Consider the following 21,764-nt stretch of genomic DNA (forward strand, 5'->3'; position numbering starts at 1 on the left):
CAAAGAAAGAAAAGGAATTGGCCAGGAGATAGTTGACGGCAGCCGCGAGCGGTGGAATGTTTGTTGTTGACTCGCCTACGCAGCACACAGCTTGGCAAAAGACCAGAGACCTTCGGAACTTGGAACCTTTCTCAAGGGACACGGGCATGCGGCATCACAAACAAGATGGGTATCAAAAAACAGCCCCAAGGAAATGAAAAGCGAATCTGTCCGGAAAAAAAGAAATACAAAAATGTACACCTGGGTAGGTGGCAGGCGCCCGGAACAAGGAACGATGGGCCGTGGGGCGGTCGAGGTGGAAGCGATCAACATGATCATATCCAGGACATGGACCTGGGTCGGGATTGGCTCCCCGGAGTTGCTTTCTGACCACAACTCAACTCTGAACAGTAGCACACACAAAAGAAAAGGCTCCCTCTCTCTCTGCGATCAGAGAGAGGGAATGGAACTTTGGGACGGGTGGGGGTGTCATTTGCTCTTTGCGAGACCGGTCACACTCTTCTCAGCCCACGTCACAAAATGTGGTTCACAGTGACTGGCTGTGCAGGCGCCGCAGAGAAAAGAAAAGTGAGAAGCGACAGACCTACCAGAGTCCCATCTCCAGTGTGTGAATGTCTCCCTCCTTGCCAGTAGGTGAGCTTCTCCACTGCCCGCTGATTGATGAGGATGGCCATGAGGTCATCTACCATAAAGTCGTCCGTGATGCCTTGACATTCCAAGAATTCAGGTTGGCACCAGTCCAGGTGACGGGACCGGATGGTGGGATCACCCGCAGGGTAATTTATCGGGGCGCTCTCGATCTGGCGCATGATGAGCCGCGAGCGGCCGTCAATGACAAGCGAGACCGAGATCTGCTTGGGCTCTTGGCTTTGCGGAGTCGTAGTGAAGTGGGTGTGTGGGTGTTGGAAGAATGCCCAGCCATTGGCCCGACCAGCCAACCGGACGCATAAGCTCCAAGTGCTGCCGAGGGAACAACCTGCTTTTGTCAAGGCGTCGCCGTGCCTGAAGACTTCTGCTTCGGCTTGCCATTATCGAGGCCCATGTCTCAAGAGATGAAAAAGTACCTGTTGGGAGAAAAGAGAGCATATGACACGATGGATTTCCAGGCCCTCGGAGATCTGCTTGATCCGTGCCCTCCTTGAACCGCCTCTCTGCCCTGGGCGGTCTGTGCATCGCGGGGGCTCCCGCCGCCGTTGAACCCAATTCATCATGCCGGGGTGAGTTTTTCCGCCCTGGCCTAAAAAGGTTTGAACACACCATCGTACGAAAGTGAAGATGACGGGTTGGTTTTTTCTGTTACAAACCAGCAGCTCGGAAAATATCGTCTCTCCTGGGTACGGTGGGGAATACCGTAAGAGAATTCTGCTAGTATCACATTTTTGACGCGCTTTGCTGACGCAAAAAAAACTTGTTCAAGCGATCCTTTCTCGGAGATTGCTCCCGACAAACCGATTTGGCATTTTTGGCAGTGGGAGAGGGAAACCCCGCATGGCGTTTGACTTTTGAAATCCAAATGCCATAAGAAGAAAACTGCCTCTCTCTCGGGCGACGTGTCATCCGTCCAGCCCAAATGTACGCCGGAACTGACATTCCTACTGCTTGCCCGTCTGCGGCTGGGTTGGTTCACCGGCTGGACCCTGCCACCCCAGTTTTGTTTGACATTCCCGCTGCCTGCATGGAGAGTTTCCTGCATTTTGTCCCGCTGCAGGAGCATTGGCGTTTTCCAGGTTTGTTGCTGGGCGGGGAAACCAACATGCCAGGGTGAAGATGGCTGGTGAGGCCTGCTTCGTGGTCTCCCCTTGCCCGTGGCTAGGTGTAGGTAAATTGTGCGAGGAGGCGTTTGACTTTTGAGATGGATATGAAGCAACAGATGTGGGAAAAGACCCTGAATGCTTGAACATTGACGTTGAATATAGGTGTGGCATGAAAGGATCCGGCAGTCTGGTTAAGCTCATCGACCTTCCTAACTGGGATGGCATTGGCCACACAACGTTCGCTTGGCGAAGCAAGGGCAATCCCTCGAGACATCCATCACAGCCCGCGTCATAGCAACTTCATATAAACGAAGACGATAAGGAAGAGAAGGGGATTTGTGCAAATACAATATACACCTAGTCACCCCGAAGGAGGCAGTCCGTCATAAGAACCTTGAAATTGATCTGCTTCGGATTCAATGGCCGCCCTGTCCATCGAACTAGCCGCCTTGCCGGAGTAAGACTAGAGAAAGACATAATGGGAGAAAGACATAGTGGGAACCATGAGACAATATGTATTGTAGATGGCCTTTGCTTGTATTACCGTCAATTTCTCTAACCCAACAGGTTGACATACGGCTCCGGCCACCGTCCCCAGACCATCGGCCGAGTCAACCGGCCGCTAACCGTAGACAGTATCTTCAGTCTCCGCCTGTCCTTGTCCACGTCCGATACGCAAACCCAACCGATGACAGGCGCCTGTCGTATTGTCTCCAGGGGGTCATTGACCGAGGCATCCATGACCGCCAGTGTCCAGTGTGACATTTCCTCTGAGATCTCTGCGCGCTCCAGAACCTGGTTCGGGTCGTCGAGATCCATGGCTGTTCATGTATTAGCTGTTGTATGTATGATGATTCAGATCCAGGACGCTTACCATCAACGGCCCTAAAGATCACGACGTCGTCAAAACCAAACGACTGCACCGAAGGACTAAGAGCTCGCTTGGAATCGCCAAAAAAGTAGTCCTTGATCAGAGCCTTGCGTGACGAGAGCAGATGCTGTCTGTCTTGTTCCACCACTCCATCAGGTTTGTCAAGATTCACAATCTCAATCGGCTCCCCTAGTGGTGTCTTCCTATCCCGGCGTCTCAACTCAGCTTCCAAGTCTGGTGACCCAAGCACGATAACGATATTGACTGCATCACCACGTCAGCCTTCTTCTCCCCTTTTCTTCGTTTCACACCCAACCTACCAGCAAATTCTCTAATGACGTGCATCAACCCCTCCACCCCTCCCCCCCTTTCCCTCTCTTCCTCTCCATCCTCCCCTTTTACCTTCACCTCCCCCTTCCTCACCTCTACGGCCGGGGTATCAACAACCACACCCCCCCTCCTCACCCCTTGATCCCCCCCCGTCTTCGCCCTCACCGAGCTCCCCAACCGTCTCACCAGATCCTTCCAAAGCCCCTCATCATCCTCCGCCCTCTCCCTCCCAAAATAATACCCCACCGGCAACTTCACCGGCACCGCACTCGGCCCACTAGACGGGGTACACCCCACCCCAACCCCCCCCTCCGGGTCCTCCACATCCATCACCGTAGCAAACACCGCCGCCGACAACGTCCCCGGCAAAGCCAACATCCCATCCCTCGGATCCACCGTCGCCAGCACAGGCTGCTCCCCCTGCCTCGTCGCCCAGCCAATCAGCATCTTCGCCAGCGAGCTCTTCCCGCTCGCCGGCGGGCCACAGATCATAACCCTCGGCCCATGACCACTCCCACTGCTGCTCTGCGACCTCCGTGCCTGGAGGAGGAAGTGCAAGTTCAGATAGGCGACAAAAGGCGAGTCGGCAGAATGGGGGTAGTGTTTTACGTGCTCAGACTCGAATTCACCCGTTATTTCGAGCGTGGCGCCCGTGAAGGTGACGATCTTGGAGCGGCAGCGGGTGAGGTTGTAGGTTTTTGTCTGGGCGAGCTCGGTGCCGTCGCGCTCGGCGGTTCCGGAGAGCAGTCGGCAGGTGGCGGTGGAAGTGGGGGATATTTGGAAGCGCCATTCGGAGAAGGGGTGGAGGGTGAGAGTGCGGGTTGATGGGAGGGAGGCTTGCTGGGAAGAGTGTTAGTAAATGGTTGGAGGGGGAGACCTAAGAGACATACCTGGGCCGATATGTGCCCTAGGCCGGGGATGGACATTGTGGCTGGAATTTGGATGGTAGGTTCCCAGCAAGATGAAAGATTCGATGCGAGATGCTCGTAGGGTGGTTTTTTTGCTGGGAGACGCGTTTGACGCCTGAGCTCTATTTAGCGTTGAGTGCTGGAAGGAGAGCTGAGCGTAGGGCTGCAGGGCTGGAAATTTAGCGGTTATTAGTGGGGGCTCTGCTTTCCCGTCATCCAGGACCCACACAACGAAAGGCCTTGGACAGACTCACTTTTCTAATGTCTTCAACATCAGCAGGAAAACGGGACGTCTTGATTGGTCAGCCTGGAGAATGAGCTATTGCTACGAAGCTCTTCGACACATGAGGATGGCAGCCGTACCTTCTTCTCAGACGGGAATAATTCTACATTCTGCGCGCAACAACTTCGCATTTAACATTCCCGAAATGTGACACAGACTGAACCAAAAGATTGAGAAGAGTAAATCTGCGCTGAAATGTACGGAAGTGGGTATTCGAAATTCAACGCTATCTGTCTCCAAGATCCCGAGATCATGTTTACCTTTCCCCCGGTCATTATCATGAGATTCCCATATGCATATGCACCACTCTTTCTATGCGCCGGAATTCGTCTATGGTCTTTTTTCCCTTTTATTTCGTCAACTCCTCAAAAATCTTGATAAGACTTCTAACGCCAAAAAGGCTGTTCTCATCTGGTCCTTGCCCAGGAACCCAGGTGGCATGCGCAAAATCGATCAGCTTGAGCGAGTAGATCTTTGGCAGTGAGGCAAACTCTTCGTCATCGCTCTCCGCCTCCCCGGCGAGCTGGAGGACCTTGACGTCTCCCTCAATGACTCCATTAATCGTGGTACCATTCCCCTGCGGCAGGATAATCTCTCCTTCACCGTCCATAACGATGCCGCTGTCAACGCGGGACGCGAGGGGAACAGGTTCCTTCTCGGTAGCCTCCTTTGGTGGGGTTGTTGGCGTTTGGTTCTCGATGGCCGCCCTGAGCGCATCACCGTCTCCTTCAAATGTAAACAGCAGACTGGCCGAGTACATTCTTGTTTCTGAGCTGGCAAGGACCTGTTCCACTCTCTTCAGGTCGTTGACGAAAGCCTCGGCCACAGCCCGCCCAAGGTCCTCGTCGATATTCGCTCGCGGGTTAAAGATGAATTTGCGAATCTCATCCACAACGTTGTCCTTGTTGACCACCAGCCTGCCATGGTCCTTGTTATAGACCTTGTAGCCTTCCTGGTCCCACTCGTCTGGGTTCTCCCCCCCCTTGTATACGCGCATGCCCGCGATGCGAAAACCGTGCGATCCGTTTGTGGTGACCTTGGTGATCTCGTCGAACCGCTTGCGCTTCTCCATGGGCGCATCGTCTGCCCAAAGTCTCTGACCAAGCTTGGCGTCCAAAATATTGGGGCGCTTGAACCCGTAGGCAGCATTCTCCAACACCACTGACTTGTCCGTGGCAATCTTGCGGCTCTTGTTGGGTTTCCAGGAGACATTGTCCTTGCTAGCAGCCAGCGCATCTGCCTCCTTGGCAGCCTCGGCCGCCGCGACGTCGGCAGCGTGTTGCTTGGCCATGCGGACAGCCTCCTCCTTGAAGTGCTGGGTCATATGCTCAACAGCCGCGGGGATCTGCTCCTCGATATCGTGGACATCGGATGCGTCGTTCAGGACGAGGGTGCCAAGATACTCGGGCATCAAGTCGGCAAAGGCGGGGTGATCCTTGAAGGCCTTTTCGTAAAAGTCGATTTCTTGCTGGACACAGGGCTTGATGAAGAGCTCGCCTTCGGGATCGCAGAGTGTGCCATCGCTATACAAAAAAAACATGTTCGTCAGTTACCTTTGCGCCATGCGCGCGCGACGAGGCAGGGCTGTGCGCTTACTGTCCAGCGACGGCGAAGTTGTAGGGCTGCAAATCAGCGTGCTTGGGGATCTCTCTGTTGCTAATCATTTTGGCGATTCTTTGGGACGATTCTCTATGATCGCAGAATTTCCAAGGAGAAAATGCGAATCAAATGTGTGTGGATTTGCCTGCGGGCTGCCTATTTGTATTGGGGGGAGGGGTCGGGCCGCAATTGTGAGAGCTGGGTGCATCGAGGTGCGTCGGTCTGTCAAAACATAAAACAAGGGTCGATGATGGTCTCTGGAGATGTTGGTTGAAGGAAAGCAGCGGGTCAATGAGATGGGAAAAGCGGACATTTTCTACAAGACGCGGAGTTTTGCGGATCGGGGGGGGGGAACGGCATGGGGGTTGGTGGTCGGCGCATCGCAGAGGCGGAGCGCATTGCCAACCTCCAACTCCCAAAGCGCATCCCATCTCATGAGGGGTCTCTCCGCACTCACAATAGTGGATCGCTTCGCCAACGCCAAAGGATTGGGCAACCAATGGCATCCCTCAGGGTCCTCTTCATGCAGACTGCAAACAGGGGTCGGGGAGGACTTGTTCGTCACTGCGCCCACTCGCCCTAACTGTGAATGTCTCCCGTCAAATCATCAACACCGCTCCCCGCGGGCTGTGGCGGTCCTCGGGGGGCGGAAACACACGTATACAGGCACAACCTTCGGCACCAGAGGCGTCCTGTCCAGCCACGGCCCATACACAGGGCAACCCCCTTCCTACCTTTACCTTCCGAAATCTGCCTTGTGAAAGGCTTGTCCATTCATCATTTTCCCTGCTGACCGCAGCGTCCTGCAGAGGCAACGTGGATTCGGGTCATGGCATGACCTGCATACCTAGGCTATCAACCTGTCAGACAGGATCTCCCATCTCGCAGTGTCTCCTGATACGGACTCGACAAGATCATGGTGGGTGTCATTCACCCTTCCAGAAACACCACGCGGAGTTCCTCTGCGATGGCAAGGCGATACCGTGAATCATTTTTTACTCGTATCTTCGAGGCTTACGGATACCTCCCTACTACCTTACATCTTGGATCGTATCATCAAAAAGTTCAGCAAGTTGCAAGATGGCCGGTTTTCCGTTCAGATGGTGCTGAACTTGCTTGGAGGCCCCGCCATTCAGCTGTCTTGCCAGCGCCTTACCAGGTTTTGCATAGCGTACCCACCAAGAATTGTTAGTGCAGCGGAAGTGAGTGAGCTGATGGCCGGCAGTTGGGTCGCTTGCATGCATTAGTTTTGTGGACCGTTTGACGACAGGCCTCCTCCAAGCAGAACATCACCAACATCTTTGACGATGTCTTGAGAGAAAGCAAAGAGAGTTATTTCTATGAAACATTGCGGAGATTGGCGCTTTTAGGGTCCCTGCCATCGTCAATAACGAGAGCAGAGGTTTCCTTTTTGGGATTTGGTGGCCTCTGAAGATGAGGTCAAAACTCACCCAAGAGAGCAACCGCTGAGGTGGTTTGACAGTTCTTGACATGGAACAAACGAAACACCGGGGAGTCAGCAAACACACGGCTTCTCTACAGGCTGCAATGGCTGCCTAATACCGTGCTTGCAAGAGAATGTTAAGGTTGGCATCTCGGATGTGGATCCAGATTGCTCCGATATCACCATCTGTCATTCCATCTTATCGCACTTGCCTCTGGTAGCTCCTTCCCAAAGCGAAGCTTCCAGTTACAGGAGATGAAACTGGGCAGAATTTACCAGGCTATTAATACCTTGGAGTAAGTGCAAAGTCTACGGTGTATTATCAACGTGACTGGCCTGAGCTCCTTCCTCGCAACTCTCAGAGCAACTCTTCCGCCCCGCCTGTTTGTTTCCAGGTTGTTGCCTTCGCAGAACATTCCCCATTCAATCTCTTGTTTTTTGAATTCAGAGGGCAGGATCTCGCGTCGATATCACATCTCTAAGCCTCTTTTCTCATTCCAGCCTTTCTTCTTCGGGCAACCCGGCCACATTTCCCTCACCCGACCCCTTCGTCCTCAATACTTTGCAGCCGTATCCCAGCAATCATGGACTCCTTGCCGACAGGCACCGCCTCGATCGGCGACCAGGTCTACGGGAGCCATGATGCCAAGATCCCGGATATCTCTGAACAGACAAAGCTATTCAATGGAGCAACGGTGGGCAAGCCTGACGACAAGGGCAAGGAGAAGAAGAAGAAGAAAAAGAAATCTAAGGCCACCAAGCCGACCGGGTTTGAGGGTGAGTCGACACTGTCCAGGTGGCTGTGCACCATCCTTATACACTCCAACCTTTTTGTAATGCCATGTAGCTCACATCCATCACAGAGTATTACTGCGAGCCGGTGATAACTCCCGCCGAGGCTTGGGACGAGAAGAACCTGATTTATTCTCCCGACCGTTCCTTTGTGGAGCGCATCGAAGAGGGCATCCAACGGTACCGTGCCCGGCGCCGCCTGGATGCCGTCCGAAACCAGGTCTTTACTCAGTACCTCATTCTTGGCGGTGTCGATGCCACTGCTCGCCAGTTCCAGGGGGCGGATAAGCTGCCTGATGACCTGATCCGGGAGTCTACCAAGGGCGAGCTGAGGGACATGGTGTCGGATGATGTGATTCATCGTGGGGGGGAGGGTGGTGGTCGGTTCTATCATCCGGCCAGTTCTGAGCATTGGGATGTGGACTTTACGGGGGTTGTAGCTGGGTTCATGTGAGTGTTTTGTTGCTTTCGGGTGTTGGGTGGTATTGACTAACCCAACCAGGTCTCACAAAGTCCTTGACATGTCTGGCGGCGAGATGGAAATGATCTGGATCGCCTCGAACACCATCCAGAATTTTCTCAAGTATCTGATCCTCCATGATGTCTGCCCCGAGCACGCCGACGATATCAACAGAGCCATCAAGCTTTGTGACCAAGCCTTTGAGGAGATTGGTCTCGTGAGCAACGCTTTGGAACTGGTTCCGGGTGCCTTCAACCGCTCGGTTGCGGCACTCCACTGCGAGGAAGAGGACGGCGATGCTATTTCTCTTCTTGTTGACAACAAGGATCTTGACCGCAACCATGCCCTCCACACCGTGGCTCTCATCGCGACTTTGGTCCTACCCACTCTTGGTGGTAGCAGCACGCCCAATGTCAACGCTATGGAGGTGACCAACCCTATCGAGCGCACCTTTGAGATCACATCCATCACCCCACCCACAAAAGAGATGCGTCAAAGGGTAGCCGTCGTCAGCGAGCACCTCAGAAAGTCCAACCCATCCGCCCCTGCCATCCAGGCCTGTGGCACAATGCAAGGTCACCCAGTTATTGTCCTAGACGGGTGGGACGTCACTGACAAGCTCACCGATGAAGAAGCCAAGGAGGAGTCCTCGTTTATTCTTGAAGAGCTGATTCTTGAGCAGCTGAGGGTGGGCATGAAGCTGACGATTGGGGTTTCGACTTGCACTTTTCCTGGGGGTGGGACCTTCAAGGTGGTTCGCTATGTCAAGGGAATCAAGCCGAGCTTTTATACGTTCTTGCCACAGGATTTGATGAGGTATTGGAAGGAGCCGGTGCCGAATGAGAGACCTGGGCCTAGTATTCATGATAGGCATGATTTGCTTGAGTTGGCGGTGGGTGAGGATGAGGCGGATGATTGATTCCTTTTGGGGTACTTTCGATGCAAAAAAGGGGGAATGGATGGCGTTGGGGTTACATCGTATGGAGATGAATGGGAATCTGCGATGGAAATATGAAGAGGCATGGCGTTGACTTCGGGTTAGGGTTCGGGACAAGAACTTGAGTTTAGTGCGTTGAGAAATGCCATCTTCATGAGTCCTGCTTCCGGTGACCTGAACGTGATCAGGATGTGAACAGGGAGCGAAAATGTGACTGCTGTTGCAAAGGTTAATAGGTGAACAAGTCGATAACCGTCTGTTCATTTCAATATTTGAAGCTACACAGAGACCTATAGGTAGCATTTCCATGTTTGTTTGTTCAAAGGCATCTGAGATTAAGAGTGACTGATATGAAACTTTTCAACTCCATATAATGGACAGCGTCATGCTGTTTTAATCGGCACCATCGCTCAAGAAAAATCCAAGACACTGAAGTCCTGGAAGAGAGGTCGCTCAAGGTGTCATGATATTCGTTTTGTACCCTGTACATACCTACTTACACAAGCCTATAGCGGTTCCGTTTCAACCTTCTTGCATTTGTCATACATCCATCCCATCGTGCCACCCAGCCCATCCATAACCCCATAACGTAGACGCCTGACCAAAATGAAACAAAAGAAGCCGCCCAAACCCAAAACATCAAAGCACCGTGTCCAAAGAAATCACCAGAGCTTTCCCCTCCACGGGATCCAGCTCACCCTCCTGCTACCTCTGCGTGTACGCCAACCCGAAGCCGTGGTGGCGTCACCAGCCCTCGAGTTTCTCCTGCTCCAGGTCACACTTCCCCTCCAGTCCTCCGCGCAACAAGGCCGCGAGCACCGTGGCGGCATGGGGAGATCCGACTCATCTGGGACATCCTAGGTCCAGTCCCACCATTTGATCGGGTTGATTGTTGCTGTGACCTTGGCAGCAGCGGTGGTTGCGTTCCGTTGAAGAGATGGAGTGAAACTGTGGTAAGAAGGAAGACGAAACTTCTAATCTTGGGTCTGAACCTTGTGGTCTCCGGGACCTTGGGCGACAACCTGGGCGTAACTTGGGGGAGGACCACCTGAGGAGGGGCCAGCGGCAGGGGCGACGCCCTCTTCGTGGCCACTGCTGTGGTTGTTGTTGTTGTGGGCTGTGGTGCCGTAGTTTGGCTGAGGATGGGCTTTGGGTTGCTGGTTTTGGAGACGGGGTTGACCTTGGTGAGGGTGGCCTTGACGGTGGTTGTTGTCGTGGACAAAGACGTAGACGCGGCCGTGCTCGGCGTTGGAGGGGGCTTGGTAGTCGTAGTCGTAGGGGATGTCGGGGTACTTAGCGATGATGTACCAGGCATGGATTAGGCCAGGGATCTTAAGGATGGTTAGGAGAGTGATTCATGGAGCTAGATCGGGGGAGGCGACTTACAAAACCCAAGCAGAGAAGGAGGATGTTGATTAGGGAGTCGGCAGAGCAAATTCCGCGCTTTACCCAAACTAGTGAGTAAAAAGTATCGTTAGTTTTGAACTGTTGACCGTTGTGATTTATCGCCATGGTGTTGACGCAGCGCGAAAGGCAACCATCATGACATGACATAGTGGTGGGGCAGGGTTCGCGTACCTGGGAGCGGGGGAAAGAGGATGGCCAGGATGCCGAGGAAGAGGTCGGTCGAGCACATGGCAATGGATAGGTAAAAGAGGGCTTTGTTGGAGAAGTGAGTGTGTTTGTTGTAGTGTAGAATTCGGTGTTCTGGTGAGGAATCTGAGGAATGACAAGAAGTGGTGTGTTCGGGTGATGATGGTTCGAGGGCGTGGAGCTGCGTCAGTGATGCAAGAATATGGGTCCGAGAGGTCAGCTGTGCCAGGGGGAGCTTGCGTAACTTGCATGACGCTTGACCGTTTTTGGTCTGGGCTTGGACATTGGAGTGGCGTGCCTGGGGAAGAAGGTTTGGGAGGGTTAGGGTTGCTTCAAAAGGCGGTCGGGAAATTGATGGCAGAATCTCCAGCGCGAGCGACGCGACCTTGATTTGGAGCATGCGATAGGTGGTGCTCAAACTTCCAACAGCTCTTGGTGATCCATCACCTTGGCTTCAGACTATCCAACCCATACCAACAAAATGGACGACTTGGAGTCCCTCGAGCTGCTTTCGCTCGTTTCCAAGATCACGTCGGAATTGCAAAACCATCTAGGCGTTAGCGAAAAAACACTGGCCGAGTTCCTCATCGCCCAGCGCCTCGAATGCGATTCTCTCGATGGCTTCAAGGCCAAGCTGGCCTCGGTCGGTGCCAGCGATTTCCCGCCGAGTTTGGTCGATAGCATAGACAGGCTAGTCAGGACTATGCATCCAAAGTTCAAAGGACAACAGAACCGAACCAACGACGACAGCAGCCAGCGCCATGATCGATCCGCTGAAGAGACTACCAAGGTCTTCAAAGGGCTTGCGATTCCCGACAAGGAGGTAGAAGTGGAAGCTATCGATGACACATTCGCCATGCTCGAGAGCCTTGCGCCAAAACCATCGAATGGCAATAAAGAAAGACCGCCGAGGAAACGAAGCAGAACACCAGATGACCGCCGCGAGGACTCGAGACGAAAACGCAAGGACAGGTACAGGTCACGATCCAGATCCCGATCGAGGTCTCCACAACGAGGACGTCAGAGAAATGACCGCTACCGAGACGACGACGATGCGTATCGACGGCCACCTCCCCGCGATCTCGACGATACTCCACAGCTCAACAAGGTGTACGACGGTCATGTCACAGGTGTAAAGGACTTTGGCGCTTTTGTCAACATTCATGGTGTGAAGGGGAAGGTTGACGGCTTGGTGCACATCTCGGCGTTTGGTCAGCGAGTCAACCACCCAGAAGATGTCGTGACGCGAGGGCAAAATGTCAAGGTCAAAGTTGTCAAGATTGAGGGCAACAGGGTAGGCTTGTCAATGAAGGATATCGACCAGGAGACAGGCGTGGATATGGCACCCCAAATAAGGATGGGATCGGGTGCCAATATGATGGCTCTGGGTGGTGGACCAACAGGAGGAAACGACCCGACAGGTTCGTTCATGGCGACTGCTATTGCCCGGCAGCAGAAGAAGAGAATGACCTCGCCTGAAAGATGGGAGATTCGACAAATGATTGCTGCTGGAATCGCAAAGGCCTCAGACTACCCAGATTTGGAGGAAGAGTACAAGTCAACCCTTGACGGTACAGGGCAGATGGAGTTGGAAGAGGACGTCGACATCGAGATACGTGACGAAGAACCCCCATTTCTGGCCGGACAGACCAAACAGTCTCTCGAGCTATCACCCATCCGCGTTGTCAAGGCCCCAGATGGCTCCATGAATCGTGCCGCTATGGCCGGCACCAACCTTGCCAAGGAAAGAAAGGAGATGAAGCAGCAGGAAGCCGAAGAACAGCAGCAAAAGACAAAGGTCGATTTGTCCCAATGGCAGGATCCAATGGCTAATCCCGAGAACCGACAATTTGCTAGCGACTTGCGACGGCGTGCCCAGGCAACCCAAGCAGAGTCTGATTCTGTACCCGAATGGAAGAGGGCCGTGGTGCCCAAGGATCAGCCCACGGGCAAAAGGTCCGACATGACCATCAAGGAGCAGCGAGAGTCTTTGCCTGTCTTCGCTTTCAGGGAACAACTGATCAACGCTGTCAGAGAGAACCAAGTTCTGATTGTCGTTGGTGAGACTGGCTCCGGAAAAACCACTCAGCTTACCCAATACCTGGCCGAGGCCGGCTTTACCAGCAATGGCATTATTGGCTGCACGCAGCCTCGTCGTGTAGCTGCCGTTTCGGTTGCCAAGCGTGTCTCTGAGGAGGTTGGCTGTCGACTGGGTGAGGAGGTCGGGTACACAATCAGATTCGAGGATGTAACCAGCCCGGCGACAAAGATCAAGTACATGACGGACGGCATGTAAGTTGATGCCCATTTGTTTAGCACCCCAATAGCTGCTGACATGCTCTAGGTTGGAACGTGAGATTTTGATCGACCCTGAACTGCGGAGATACTCAGTCATCATGTTGGACGAAGCACACGAGCGTACTATTGCCACAGACGTTCTGTTTGCTTTGTTGAAGAAGACCATGAAGAGCCGGAAGGACCTCAAGGTCATCGTCACCAGTGCTACGTTGGATGCCGATAAATTCAGCGAATACTTCAATGCCTGTCCCATCTTTACCATTCCAGGACGAACCTTCCCTGTCGAGATTCTCTACTCTCGTGAACCGTAAGTCAGGATCTCCCACGTGCAATGTGAGTTGGGTGCTAACGATCTTTAGGGAATCTGATTATCTCGATGCTGCGCTGACGACCGTCATGCAAATCCACTTGAGCGAACCCATGGGTGATATTCTTCTTTTCTTGACAGGTCAAGAAGAGATCGACACGTCCTGTGAGATTTTGTTTGAACGCATGAAAGCACTAGGACCGTCAGTGCCGGAACTCATCATTCTCCCTGTTTACTCTGCCCTTCCCAGCGAAATGCAGAGCAGGATTTTCGACCCTGCACCGCCTGGCAGCCGAAAGGTCGTCATTGCTACCAATATTGCCGAAACGTCGATTACGATTGATCATATTTACTATGTCATCGATCCTGGTTTCGTCAAACAAAACGCCTATGATCCCAAACTCGGCATGGACTCGCTCATTGTCACCCCTATCTCCCAAGCGCAGGCAAATCAGCGAGCAGGTCGCGCCGGCCGCACAGGACCCGGCAAGTGCTTCCGGCTGTACACCGAAGCAGCCTACCAGTCCGAGATGCTTCCGACGACTATTCCCGAAATCCAAAGACAAAACTTGTCCAACACTATCCTCATGCTCAAGGCCATGGGCATCAACGACCTTATCCGCTTTGACTTTATGGATGTATGTTGTTGCAACCCCACAGCTTGACTTATTGGGTTACTAACCGTGCTTTAGCCTCCACCCGTCAACACTATGCTTACAGCCTTGGAGGAGCTTTATGCCCTAGGAGCACTGGACGACGAAGGTCTGCTGACTCGCCTCGGGCGAAAAATGGCCGACTTCCCCATGGAGCCTTCTCTTTCCAAGGTCTTGATCTCCTCAGTCGATAAGGGTTGTTCGGATGAAGTTGTGAGCATTGTTGCCATGCTCAACCTCACCACCATCTTTTACCGGCCAAAAGACAAGCAAAACCAAGCGGACCAGAAGAAGGCCAAGTTCCACGACCCACACGGCGACCATCTGACACTGTTGAACGTGTACAACTCGTGGAAGAATCACGGCTTCTCTCCAACCTGGTGTCACGAGAACTTCATTCAGGCCCGTTCGATGCGCCGTGCCAAGGATGTGCGGGATCAGATCGTCAAGATCATGAATCGTCATCGTCACCCCATCGTCAGCTGTGGACGCGAGACAGACAGGGTCCGCCAAGCTCTCTGCAGCGGTTTCTTCCGCAACACAGCCCGCAAGGACCCTCAGGAGGGATACAAGACATTGACAGAAGGCACACCCGTGTACCTGCACCCGAGCTCGGCGCTGTTCGGGAAGCAGGCGGAATGGGTGATTTACCACACGTTAGTGCTCACCACCAGGGAGTACATGCACTTCACCACGGCGATTGAGCCCAAGTGGCTTATTGACGCGGCGCCTACCTTCTTCAAGTTGGCACCAACAGACAAGCTGTCGAAGAGGAAGGCGGCAGAAAGGATACAGCCGCTCCATAACCGGTATGGCGGGGAGGATGATTGGCGTCTCAGCGCTCAGAAGAGAGGAGGCAGGGGTGGTGGTGGTGGTGGAACATGGGGTTAGATGGTGTTGGTTGTTATTTGCATCATCAGTCTGGAGTTGGACAAGACAGCATATGCATTCTATTCGAGCGTTTGACTAGTTGGTAACCAAAAGATACCCGTTAAAATTCTTCATTTTAAGGGGGTTCCAACAACCGCCATGTAAAAAGTATTGCTTCGGGAGCACGCCTGCAACATATATGGCCGCCTTGCTGGAGGCCAAGCGCGTCCTTTCCCAGGCGCCAAACGACAATCACGGCAGCTTCAAAGTGTGCATGTAGTGTGATATAGTGCGTGGGATGCACTAAACGAGACCAGATCACCAATCCTTGCGGGGTTGCCATTCCTACCTTGATGATTCTCTTGAGCGTTCTTTCCCTGAGCCACCGAGGCCAAATACCAGTCAGTCCTCTCGTATATCTCACGACTTACCCCACTTTCCCCAACACAGCAACTCACCCATCAACCGCACACCATCAATAGATTTGCACTGGATGCAAATTACCTTAGGCATCATTCAAGTCAATAAATTTTATCTTGTCATCCATTTCTATTCCCTCGTTTGGATAATGTAACGATTCAGCATGACCCTCACCCAGCAGCAAGCTATCCATTTGGTTCAGAGCATTGCCGACGACCATGGCCATCTCGATGAGAAAACACTCGCTACAATGAACGCGGGCACCCGCTTGAAGGTTGAGAGAGCTTTGCTGGCAAAAGACCAACTTATCGGTCAGAGTGTTATTACGCAAGTATCTTCCCATGGCACATTACTGGAAGGCGGGGGCTAACCTTATCAACGTTACAGCCTGGCCAGAGAACTGTACTCCAAGGATGTTCGTTTCATCTTTGAACTGCTTCAGAACGCTGACGACAATCACTTCAACCATGCGAAATCCAGCGGGCAAGAACCGTATGTCGCTTTCCTTATTTATCACGATAGAATCGTCATCGACTGTAACGAAGATGGCTTCACCGAAGAAAACCTACGGGCCATCTGTAGTGTCGGTAAGAGCTCGAAGCATGGCGCTCAAGGATACATTGGTGAGAAGGGAATCGGATTCAAGTCCGTCTTCAAGGTTGCTTGGAAAGTTCATGTTCAGTCGGGACCCTTTTCCTTTTGTTTCATCCACAGACCAGGTGACTCCGGTATGGGCATGATTTCACCGGAGTGGCATCAATCCGAGGACTCGACGAGGCCTCCTACCGGCATCACCAGAATGACCTTCACCCTGCACAACAAGCTTGATCAGAAGCTACAGGCAGCCCAACGTCAAAGCATCGTGAACGAGTTCAAAGACCTCCAGCCAGCCATGCTGCTGTTCCTAAAGAAGTTGAGACGCATAGAAGTACATCTCTTCGATGTCGAGGGAACCAAGGAGAGTCATTCTGCAATGTCTCTGTCTGCGCCAGTCGATATATCGAATCGAGCCGTCCTCACAACCACAAAGACAACTCACAATTCTGAGCCCAAGACGTTCAGTCATCACTACCATGTCACAAAGCTATGGGCAACGGGCCTTGCCAGGAACGAGAACCGCAAATATTCACCAGCAGAGGAGTCCTCGAAAGCTTACTCTCGGACAAAAGTCGTCCTTGCGTTCCCTTTGACTGACCAGTCCGTACCCATCATCGAGCCTCAGGATATTTTTGCTTTTCTACCGATCCGCAAGATTGGGTTCAATGTCAGTCCCCCACAGCTGAGCAGGCTCCCAAGTCGATAAGATCTGACCCCGATTTCTACCTACAGTTTCTGATCCATACTGATTTTGTCACAATGGCAAATCGGGAAGACATTGTCACGAGCTCACAACGTAACAAAGGTTTACGTCAGTATCTAGCTCAGGCCTTCGTTACCGCAGCCGAGCAGATGTGCATGCATCCTCAGCTTCAGTTCCAGTGGATGCGATACCTACCTCGTCTATCGGGTAACCATTGGGATTCATTTTGGTCTGAATTCTCTCGAATATTGCAGGGAGAGATCACGAAGGTGGATGTGATCATACCTTTTGCGTCGATGACCCCTCGGCCCTTGACTGCTCTTAAACAGTGGCCCTCTAAGATATCGTGGCTGGACCACCTTGATCGCCCCGTCTTCGAGGACTTGCCTAAAGAGAAGGCGGCATACGTTTCACTTGAGTATCAGGATTCTGACCTGTCTATTCTCAGGGACTACCGGATGAAATATCTGTCTTGGGTCGACCTCATTTCAAGAGTCGAGGCTGACCTTAGGAGTCGCTCTTCAAAGATGAAGAGCCCTCAGACGGACGCTAAGTGGCATTCGCTGGCTGCCAAACTTCTGAAAAGGGGGCTGAGAAATCTCAAGTACAAGGAGGAAATCAAGGCTCTGGATCTTCTGCCACTCTCTGATGGAAGTTGGACAAGCGTTACCAAAAGAGGAAGTGTTTACTTCCCCACGACAACAGAGGGTTTCTCAATACCGGCGGAGCTGGGTCTCAAGTTCATCAAAGCCGATGCCGCAGTTCAACCTGAAAGGAATGCACTGTTTAAGGCTCTTGGTGTTATCTCTGCGTCATCCGACCTCATTCGATCTTTGGTCATTGGGTTCCAAGCTAAGCACAAGTCCTCCTCTCTTGAGACCTCTGTGGACATGCTCCGGTTTCTATATTTGAAACACCCTCCGGATGCATCTTTGGGCGTTTACGATGTGATCTGGGTGATATCTTCCAGTTACTTGATTCTTAAGCCGACGGAAAACGACGTTTACTTCGAAGACGAGTCAGATCCCTACGGCCCTGCAGCCCTTGGGCTCGAGGTCAACTTTCTTCACCCACATTACCTACAAGAATCCCCGCAAACACCCGAAGACGCCACTCGCGCTGGTGAAGATGCGGCCAAAGGCTGGAGGAATTGGTTGGAACAACACATTGGTATTCGAACACGGCTGAGATTAGCAACAAAAGACGTCCCAACTGGGAAACCAGCCTTGTCAGAGGAGATTTTACATGTTGCAGAGCACCAACCAACTAAATTCATCGGGTTACTTCACTATCTTTGGGAATACGATGGGGAAAGTCTAGCATCCAACGAAACCCTTTGTCGGCACCTGGGTAGCTTGGAGGTTCTCTGTGAAGGGGGTAGTCGAGAGCCTCTCAAAAACACTATTTTGCCCACCCCAAAGTTGAGGGAATTGTCTCAGCGATATTTGGAGCCATCCCATGGCTCCAGATTCTTGCAACTCGAGATTAGCCTGCCCAACACGATAGGCAGCTGGAGCTTCTTGGCCAAATTCAATATCATTATGGATGATGATCTGCTTTTCTACTTGATCATACTGATGAGTATAGCGTCGAAAGCAGCATCTCTATTGATGAAGCCTACTCGGATCCTGCGGCTATATTCGGCGATTCAAGCCAAGTGTCTGGCCAGCAATGATATTTCCAAGGCGCTTGAAGATGTGAGGTAAGATTATCATCGTTGACCAGCCCGCAACAACGAACCTGCTGACAAGCCTTTAGGCGCGTTTTCGCAGATTCTCCTCTCATGTATATTCCTTCTACTCCCGGAGAATTTGGCACCTCTCCGCAATGGGTGGTAGCGACGCGGAGCTGTCTGCTTGATGCGCCAGCCGACATGAGGCATAGGCTACCACTTGACGCATTGTATAGCCAGGCCTTTTCGGATGATGCCAGCAAGTCTTTGTCCACAGTTTTGACTTTTTTTCGCGAAACTGTCAAAGTTTCATCCTGCGATCATATGGCTTTTGTCCTTGAGTTGCAACACTTGAAGGTTAACAACTGTATGGATATGCCACTCATTCGAAGCCACTACAAGAGGCTCCGAAAGTGTATTTCATCGAAAGAAGACGATATAGAGGAGATCAGAAAGTGGGTTGCGGACAAAGCGCTGGTATTCTACCAGCCATGCAATGACGGCGAGCCCACGTGGTACAGCCCAGCTGACTGTGTCTGGTCGACCGAGGCGGGACTCCGCGGTAAGGCCAATCTGCGTGAGCAGTACCCTGACTTGAAAGAGTTCTTCGTGGACCTGCTTGGGGTTGACTTGCTCAAAATCAACATGATATACGAGTTGCTCCTGCGACTAGACACCAACAGTCGCGTCGATTATCAAGAAGCAAAGACGCAACTCCTTGCCTTCAGCAGCCTTCTCCCGATGGCACCAGAAGAATTGTTGGAGACCATGAAGCCGAAGAAGCTTGTGAGGCAAAACTGCTTGCCAGTTACTTGTCCGGATGTAGGAGAGAAGCTTGTCGGCGCCGCCACCGAGTTCATGATTATTGACCGCCAGGGGCCGATGGCAGAATTTCGGCACCAGGTGAGGGTGCTGGACTTTGGCATGGAGGAGGTGCATGAACTGCAGGCTTTTATCGAGTGGGCTGATCTTACGGGGCGGTACCTTTCGAAGATGGTACGAGAGGTGCCTTGTCTTGGGGCTGGGCCAAAGGTTCCCATCGGCAACCCTTTGTTCGATATCAGAAAGAAGGCACATGAGATTTTGAGGTGAGATTTACCTTCTATATCAACCTTTGACCGAACATTCAGCATACTGACTCCATGTTGTAGGGTGGCCAAGTTCTTTCGCAGTCCACGGTATCAAGAGGGCAATGGGTGTAAGCTCTATGCGCAGCTGCGTGGGGCGCAGACCTGGGAGACAGACGACATTTCCGCACAGCTTGTCCTGGAAATGGACGGGGAAAGCTATGTTGTGCCGCTGGAAAAGAGCGATATGTACATCGCCGAAGAAGGCGAGGAAGGGGAGACCTCTCCACCATCCTGCTTGACGATCTATATCCCGCATGACGAGATTGATCAGGATGTGTGCATCCAGCACAAATTGCCTTACATGTTGATGGAGTGGATTATGACGGATCCCGGGACGGGAAAGACGAAGCCGGTGGATGGGAGAGCGGTCAGGGTGGTTACGGCAGTTTTGAATGCCAAGTTTGCGTCGTTGCCGCGAATTCTGGAGCGTGAAGGAGTTCATGATGTTGATGTTCCTGCTTTAGTAGAAGACCTTGATGAAGACGAGGATGAGAGTGTCCCAGAGGCTGAGGAGAATGCTGGTGTCCTCGAAGACGATGTTCAGGAAAGCCTTGGAGATGATGAGGAAGGCGATGTATACGAGGGAGATGACGTCTTTGATGGAGTCGAGGGGCTGTCTAATATTGGTCCGGAAGAGGCTGCCAACGTGTTTGAGGGAGACGACGTCTTTGATGATGTCGAATACTCTGATCATGACGAGATTGCTCAGGACGATTTTGCTGCACACGAAAACGGATTTGCCGATGAGGACGAGTGCGCTGATGCGGATCAGATGTTGGATGAAGTTGAGCGTGAACTTGATGGTTTGAGCATTGAACCACGCACCCCCCCCAGATCGGTCGCGGTATTATCATCCTCACCATCAACACCAGCGGGTCGTGGCATAATCTACACGCCACTTGGAACGGAACCCGAAACACCTCTCAGAGTCCCTGCCAACCCCGGAAATGCGCGCTGGTCTCCGAGCGGGAATTTTGCGACTCCTCAGACAGGATACTTTCACCCATCCCCAAACTGGAGGTCAGGACCCCGGGAACTAAACTCTACTCCAAGCTCAAGCACGCAGCAGTATCGGGAACTCTTGAGCCACATGGTATCAGCTGGCCAGCAGTTGCGATTCCCAGACTTCGGCAACCTCGACATATCACCTTTGAGAGGCCAACTCCCCCCCACCAAAGATACTGCAAACCCTCTCTGGATGTTCTCGACTTGGCAACAGGGTGCCGCCGGTGAGCTCTTTGTAAGTTGACTAGCTGATATCCAACTATATATCGAACTGCGCTGACATTTACTCTCTTATGCGGCTAGATTCTTGAACTTCTCAAGACACTGGAGCCCAAACTGCCAGGTCTCTGCGCAGAGGTCAACTGGACGAGCAAGCTCCGAGGCCATGTCACCGTCCATCCAACCTATGCCAACCTAGTCGCTTGGTCAGGGTTTAATGAGACATCCGACCTTGAATATTTCGATTACACTGGCGCTTTCACGACTCTCCTGACCGAAAAGGGGTACCTTCCTCGATCGTCCAACACCAGCGAGCAAGCTGGGAACCCGATGCAGCCGAAGAAGTACTACATTGAAGTGAAGTGCACATCTCAGGGCTGTGACGAGCCATTTTACATGAGCTCTGACCAGTATAACAAGGTACGTTTCTTTTTCCTCGGTGTCAACATTATCATTCGGAGGTTCGTGAGAGACAAAGATGTCACACAAACAACTGACATTTTGTTTCCGAAATTAGATGCAGGCAATCTGCGACCAGAAAGGCGCTGTGTACATTATCTTTCGAGTGTTCAACCTCTACACTGACAGGATTGATGTCAGGCTGTTTGTGAATCCTTCTGCGCTTGAGAGGCAGGGGTTGTTGAGGTTCTCGCCGGAGAGGTATAGTGTTAGGGTGACGCCATAGGATAGGCGGCGACTTTCTCGAGCTGTCTCACAAGGAAACACTTGTCGGATCAGCAAGCGGAATTCGGTTGCCGTCCAACCTTCTGGCGATCTTTATTGCCAATTTACAGGAGCCTTCAGTGCTGCAGAGTGGTTTGAACTGGAGATAGTATATATAATACACCGGCATGATCAAGCACAAACAAACACACCAAAAAGGAGCAAACAATCTGTGAAGAGAGTAGGTAATATACCT

At 52.3% G+C, this 21,764-nt stretch overlaps 6 protein-coding genes across 6 annotated transcripts; 3 read left to right on the top strand and 3 right to left on the bottom strand.

Annotated features, from left to right (window-relative positions):
• Positions 1-2,309: 2,309 nt before the first annotated feature.
• Positions 2,310-4,084, bottom strand: CLP1 (Cleavage polyadenylation factor subunit clp1; the record flags this gene model as incomplete). Its single annotated transcript, XM_062949466.1, has 4 exons — positions 3,846-4,084; positions 2,946-3,795; positions 2,629-2,889; positions 2,310-2,575 (listed from the first exon to the last, which is right to left on the bottom strand). Exons 1-4 carry the CDS (start codon positions 3,879-3,881, stop codon positions 2,310-2,312), a joined length of 1,413 nt encoding a protein of 470 aa, XP_062798215.1. The 5' UTR covers positions 3,882-4,084.
• Positions 4,085-4,276: 192 nt separating this feature from the next.
• QC764_609890 (uncharacterized protein) lies at positions 4,277-6,372 on the bottom strand. The gene is made up of 2 exons (XM_062949467.1): positions 5,743-6,372; positions 4,277-5,669 (listed from the first exon to the last, which is right to left on the bottom strand). The coding sequence occupies exons 1-2, from the start codon at positions 5,808-5,810 to the stop codon at positions 4,496-4,498; spliced, it is 1,242 nt and encodes a 413-aa protein (XP_062798216.1). The 5' UTR covers positions 5,811-6,372; the 3' UTR covers positions 4,277-4,495.
• Positions 6,228-9,581, top strand: QC764_609900 (uncharacterized protein). Its single transcript, XM_062949468.1, has 3 exons — positions 6,228-7,966; positions 8,053-8,431; positions 8,484-9,581. Exons 1-3 carry the CDS (start codon positions 7,774-7,776, stop codon positions 9,358-9,360), a joined length of 1,449 nt encoding a protein of 482 aa, XP_062798217.1. The 5' UTR covers positions 6,228-7,773; the 3' UTR covers positions 9,361-9,581.
• Positions 9,582-9,840: 259 nt separating this feature from the next.
• Positions 9,841-11,264, bottom strand: QC764_609910 (uncharacterized protein). The gene is made up of 3 exons (XM_062949469.1): positions 10,957-11,264; positions 10,765-10,832; positions 9,841-10,709 (listed from the first exon to the last, which is right to left on the bottom strand). The coding sequence occupies exons 1-3, from the start codon at positions 11,012-11,014 to the stop codon at positions 10,353-10,355; spliced, it is 483 nt and encodes a 160-aa protein (XP_062798218.1). The 5' UTR covers positions 11,015-11,264; the 3' UTR covers positions 9,841-10,352.
• A 33-nt stretch (positions 11,265-11,297) lies between these two features.
• PRP22 (DEAH-box ATP-dependent RNA helicase prp22) lies at positions 11,298-15,240 on the top strand. The gene is made up of 4 exons (XM_062949470.1): positions 11,298-13,263; positions 13,316-13,576; positions 13,629-14,214; positions 14,269-15,240. Exons 1-4 carry the CDS (start codon positions 11,453-11,455, stop codon positions 15,118-15,120), a joined length of 3,510 nt encoding a protein of 1,169 aa, XP_062798219.1. The 5' UTR covers positions 11,298-11,452; the 3' UTR covers positions 15,121-15,240.
• A 142-nt stretch (positions 15,241-15,382) lies between these two features.
• On the top strand, positions 15,383-21,756 carry QC764_609930 (uncharacterized protein). The gene is made up of 7 exons (XM_062949471.1): positions 15,383-15,846; positions 15,907-16,783; positions 16,849-18,521; positions 18,578-19,579; positions 19,664-20,861; positions 20,930-21,265; positions 21,363-21,756. Exons 1-7 carry the CDS (start codon positions 15,683-15,685, stop codon positions 21,528-21,530), a joined length of 5,418 nt encoding a protein of 1,805 aa, XP_062798220.1. The 5' UTR covers positions 15,383-15,682; the 3' UTR covers positions 21,531-21,756.
• Positions 21,757-21,764: the final 8 nt, after the last annotated feature.

The sequence above is a fragment of the Podospora pseudoanserina genome, chromosome 6 (assembly GCF_035222485.1).
Source record: "Podospora pseudoanserina strain CBS 124.78 chromosome 6, whole genome shotgun sequence".
NCBI lineage: Eukaryota > Fungi > Ascomycota > Sordariomycetes > Sordariales > Podosporaceae > Podospora > Podospora pseudoanserina.

Bases quoted from the DNA above. Each gene is read 5' to 3' on its own strand.
- QC764_609890 (XM_062949467.1), bottom strand. From the start codon at position 5,810: ATGATTAGCAACAGAGAGATCCCCAAGCACGCTGATTTGCAGCCCTAC. The intron at 5,670-5,742 runs GTAAGCGCACAG...TTTTTTGTATAG, and splicing joins AACTTCGCCGTCGCTGGACA to CGATGGCACACTCTGCGATC.
- QC764_609900 (XM_062949468.1), top strand. From the start codon at position 7,774: ATGGACTCCTTGCCGACAGGCACCGCCTCGATCGGCGACCAGGTCTAC. The intron at 7,967-8,052 runs GTGAGTCGACAC...CATCCATCACAG, and splicing joins CAAGCCGACCGGGTTTGAGG to AGTATTACTGCGAGCCGGTG. The intron at 8,432-8,483 runs GTGAGTGTTTTG...TAACCCAACCAG, and splicing joins GGGGTTGTAGCTGGGTTCAT to GTCTCACAAAGTCCTTGACA.
- QC764_609910 (XM_062949469.1), bottom strand. From the start codon at position 11,014: ATGTGCTCGACCGACCTCTTCCTCGGCATCCTGGCCATCCTCTTTCCC. The intron at 10,833-10,956 runs GTACGCGAACCC...TTTACTCACTAG, and splicing joins CCTCTTTCCCCCGCTCCCAG to TTTGGGTAAAGCGCGGAATT. The intron at 10,710-10,764 runs GTAAGTCGCCTC...ACCATCCTTAAG, and splicing joins TCCTTCTCTGCTTGGGTTTT to ATCCCTGGCCTAATCCATGC.
- PRP22 (XM_062949470.1), top strand. From the start codon at position 11,453: ATGGACGACTTGGAGTCCCTCGAGCTGCTTTCGCTCGTTTCCAAGATC. The intron at 13,264-13,315 runs GTAAGTTGATGC...GACATGCTCTAG, and splicing joins AAGTACATGACGGACGGCAT to GTTGGAACGTGAGATTTTGA. The intron at 13,577-13,628 runs GTAAGTCAGGAT...AACGATCTTTAG, and splicing joins ATTCTCTACTCTCGTGAACC to GGAATCTGATTATCTCGATG.
- QC764_609930 (XM_062949471.1), top strand. From the start codon at position 15,683: ATGACCCTCACCCAGCAGCAAGCTATCCATTTGGTTCAGAGCATTGCC. The intron at 16,784-16,848 runs GTCAGTCCCCCA...TTCTACCTACAG, and splicing joins TCCGCAAGATTGGGTTCAAT to TTTCTGATCCATACTGATTT. The intron at 19,580-19,663 runs GTGAGATTTACC...GTTCTTTCGCAG, and splicing joins AAGGCACATGAGATTTTGAG to TCCACGGTATCAAGAGGGCA.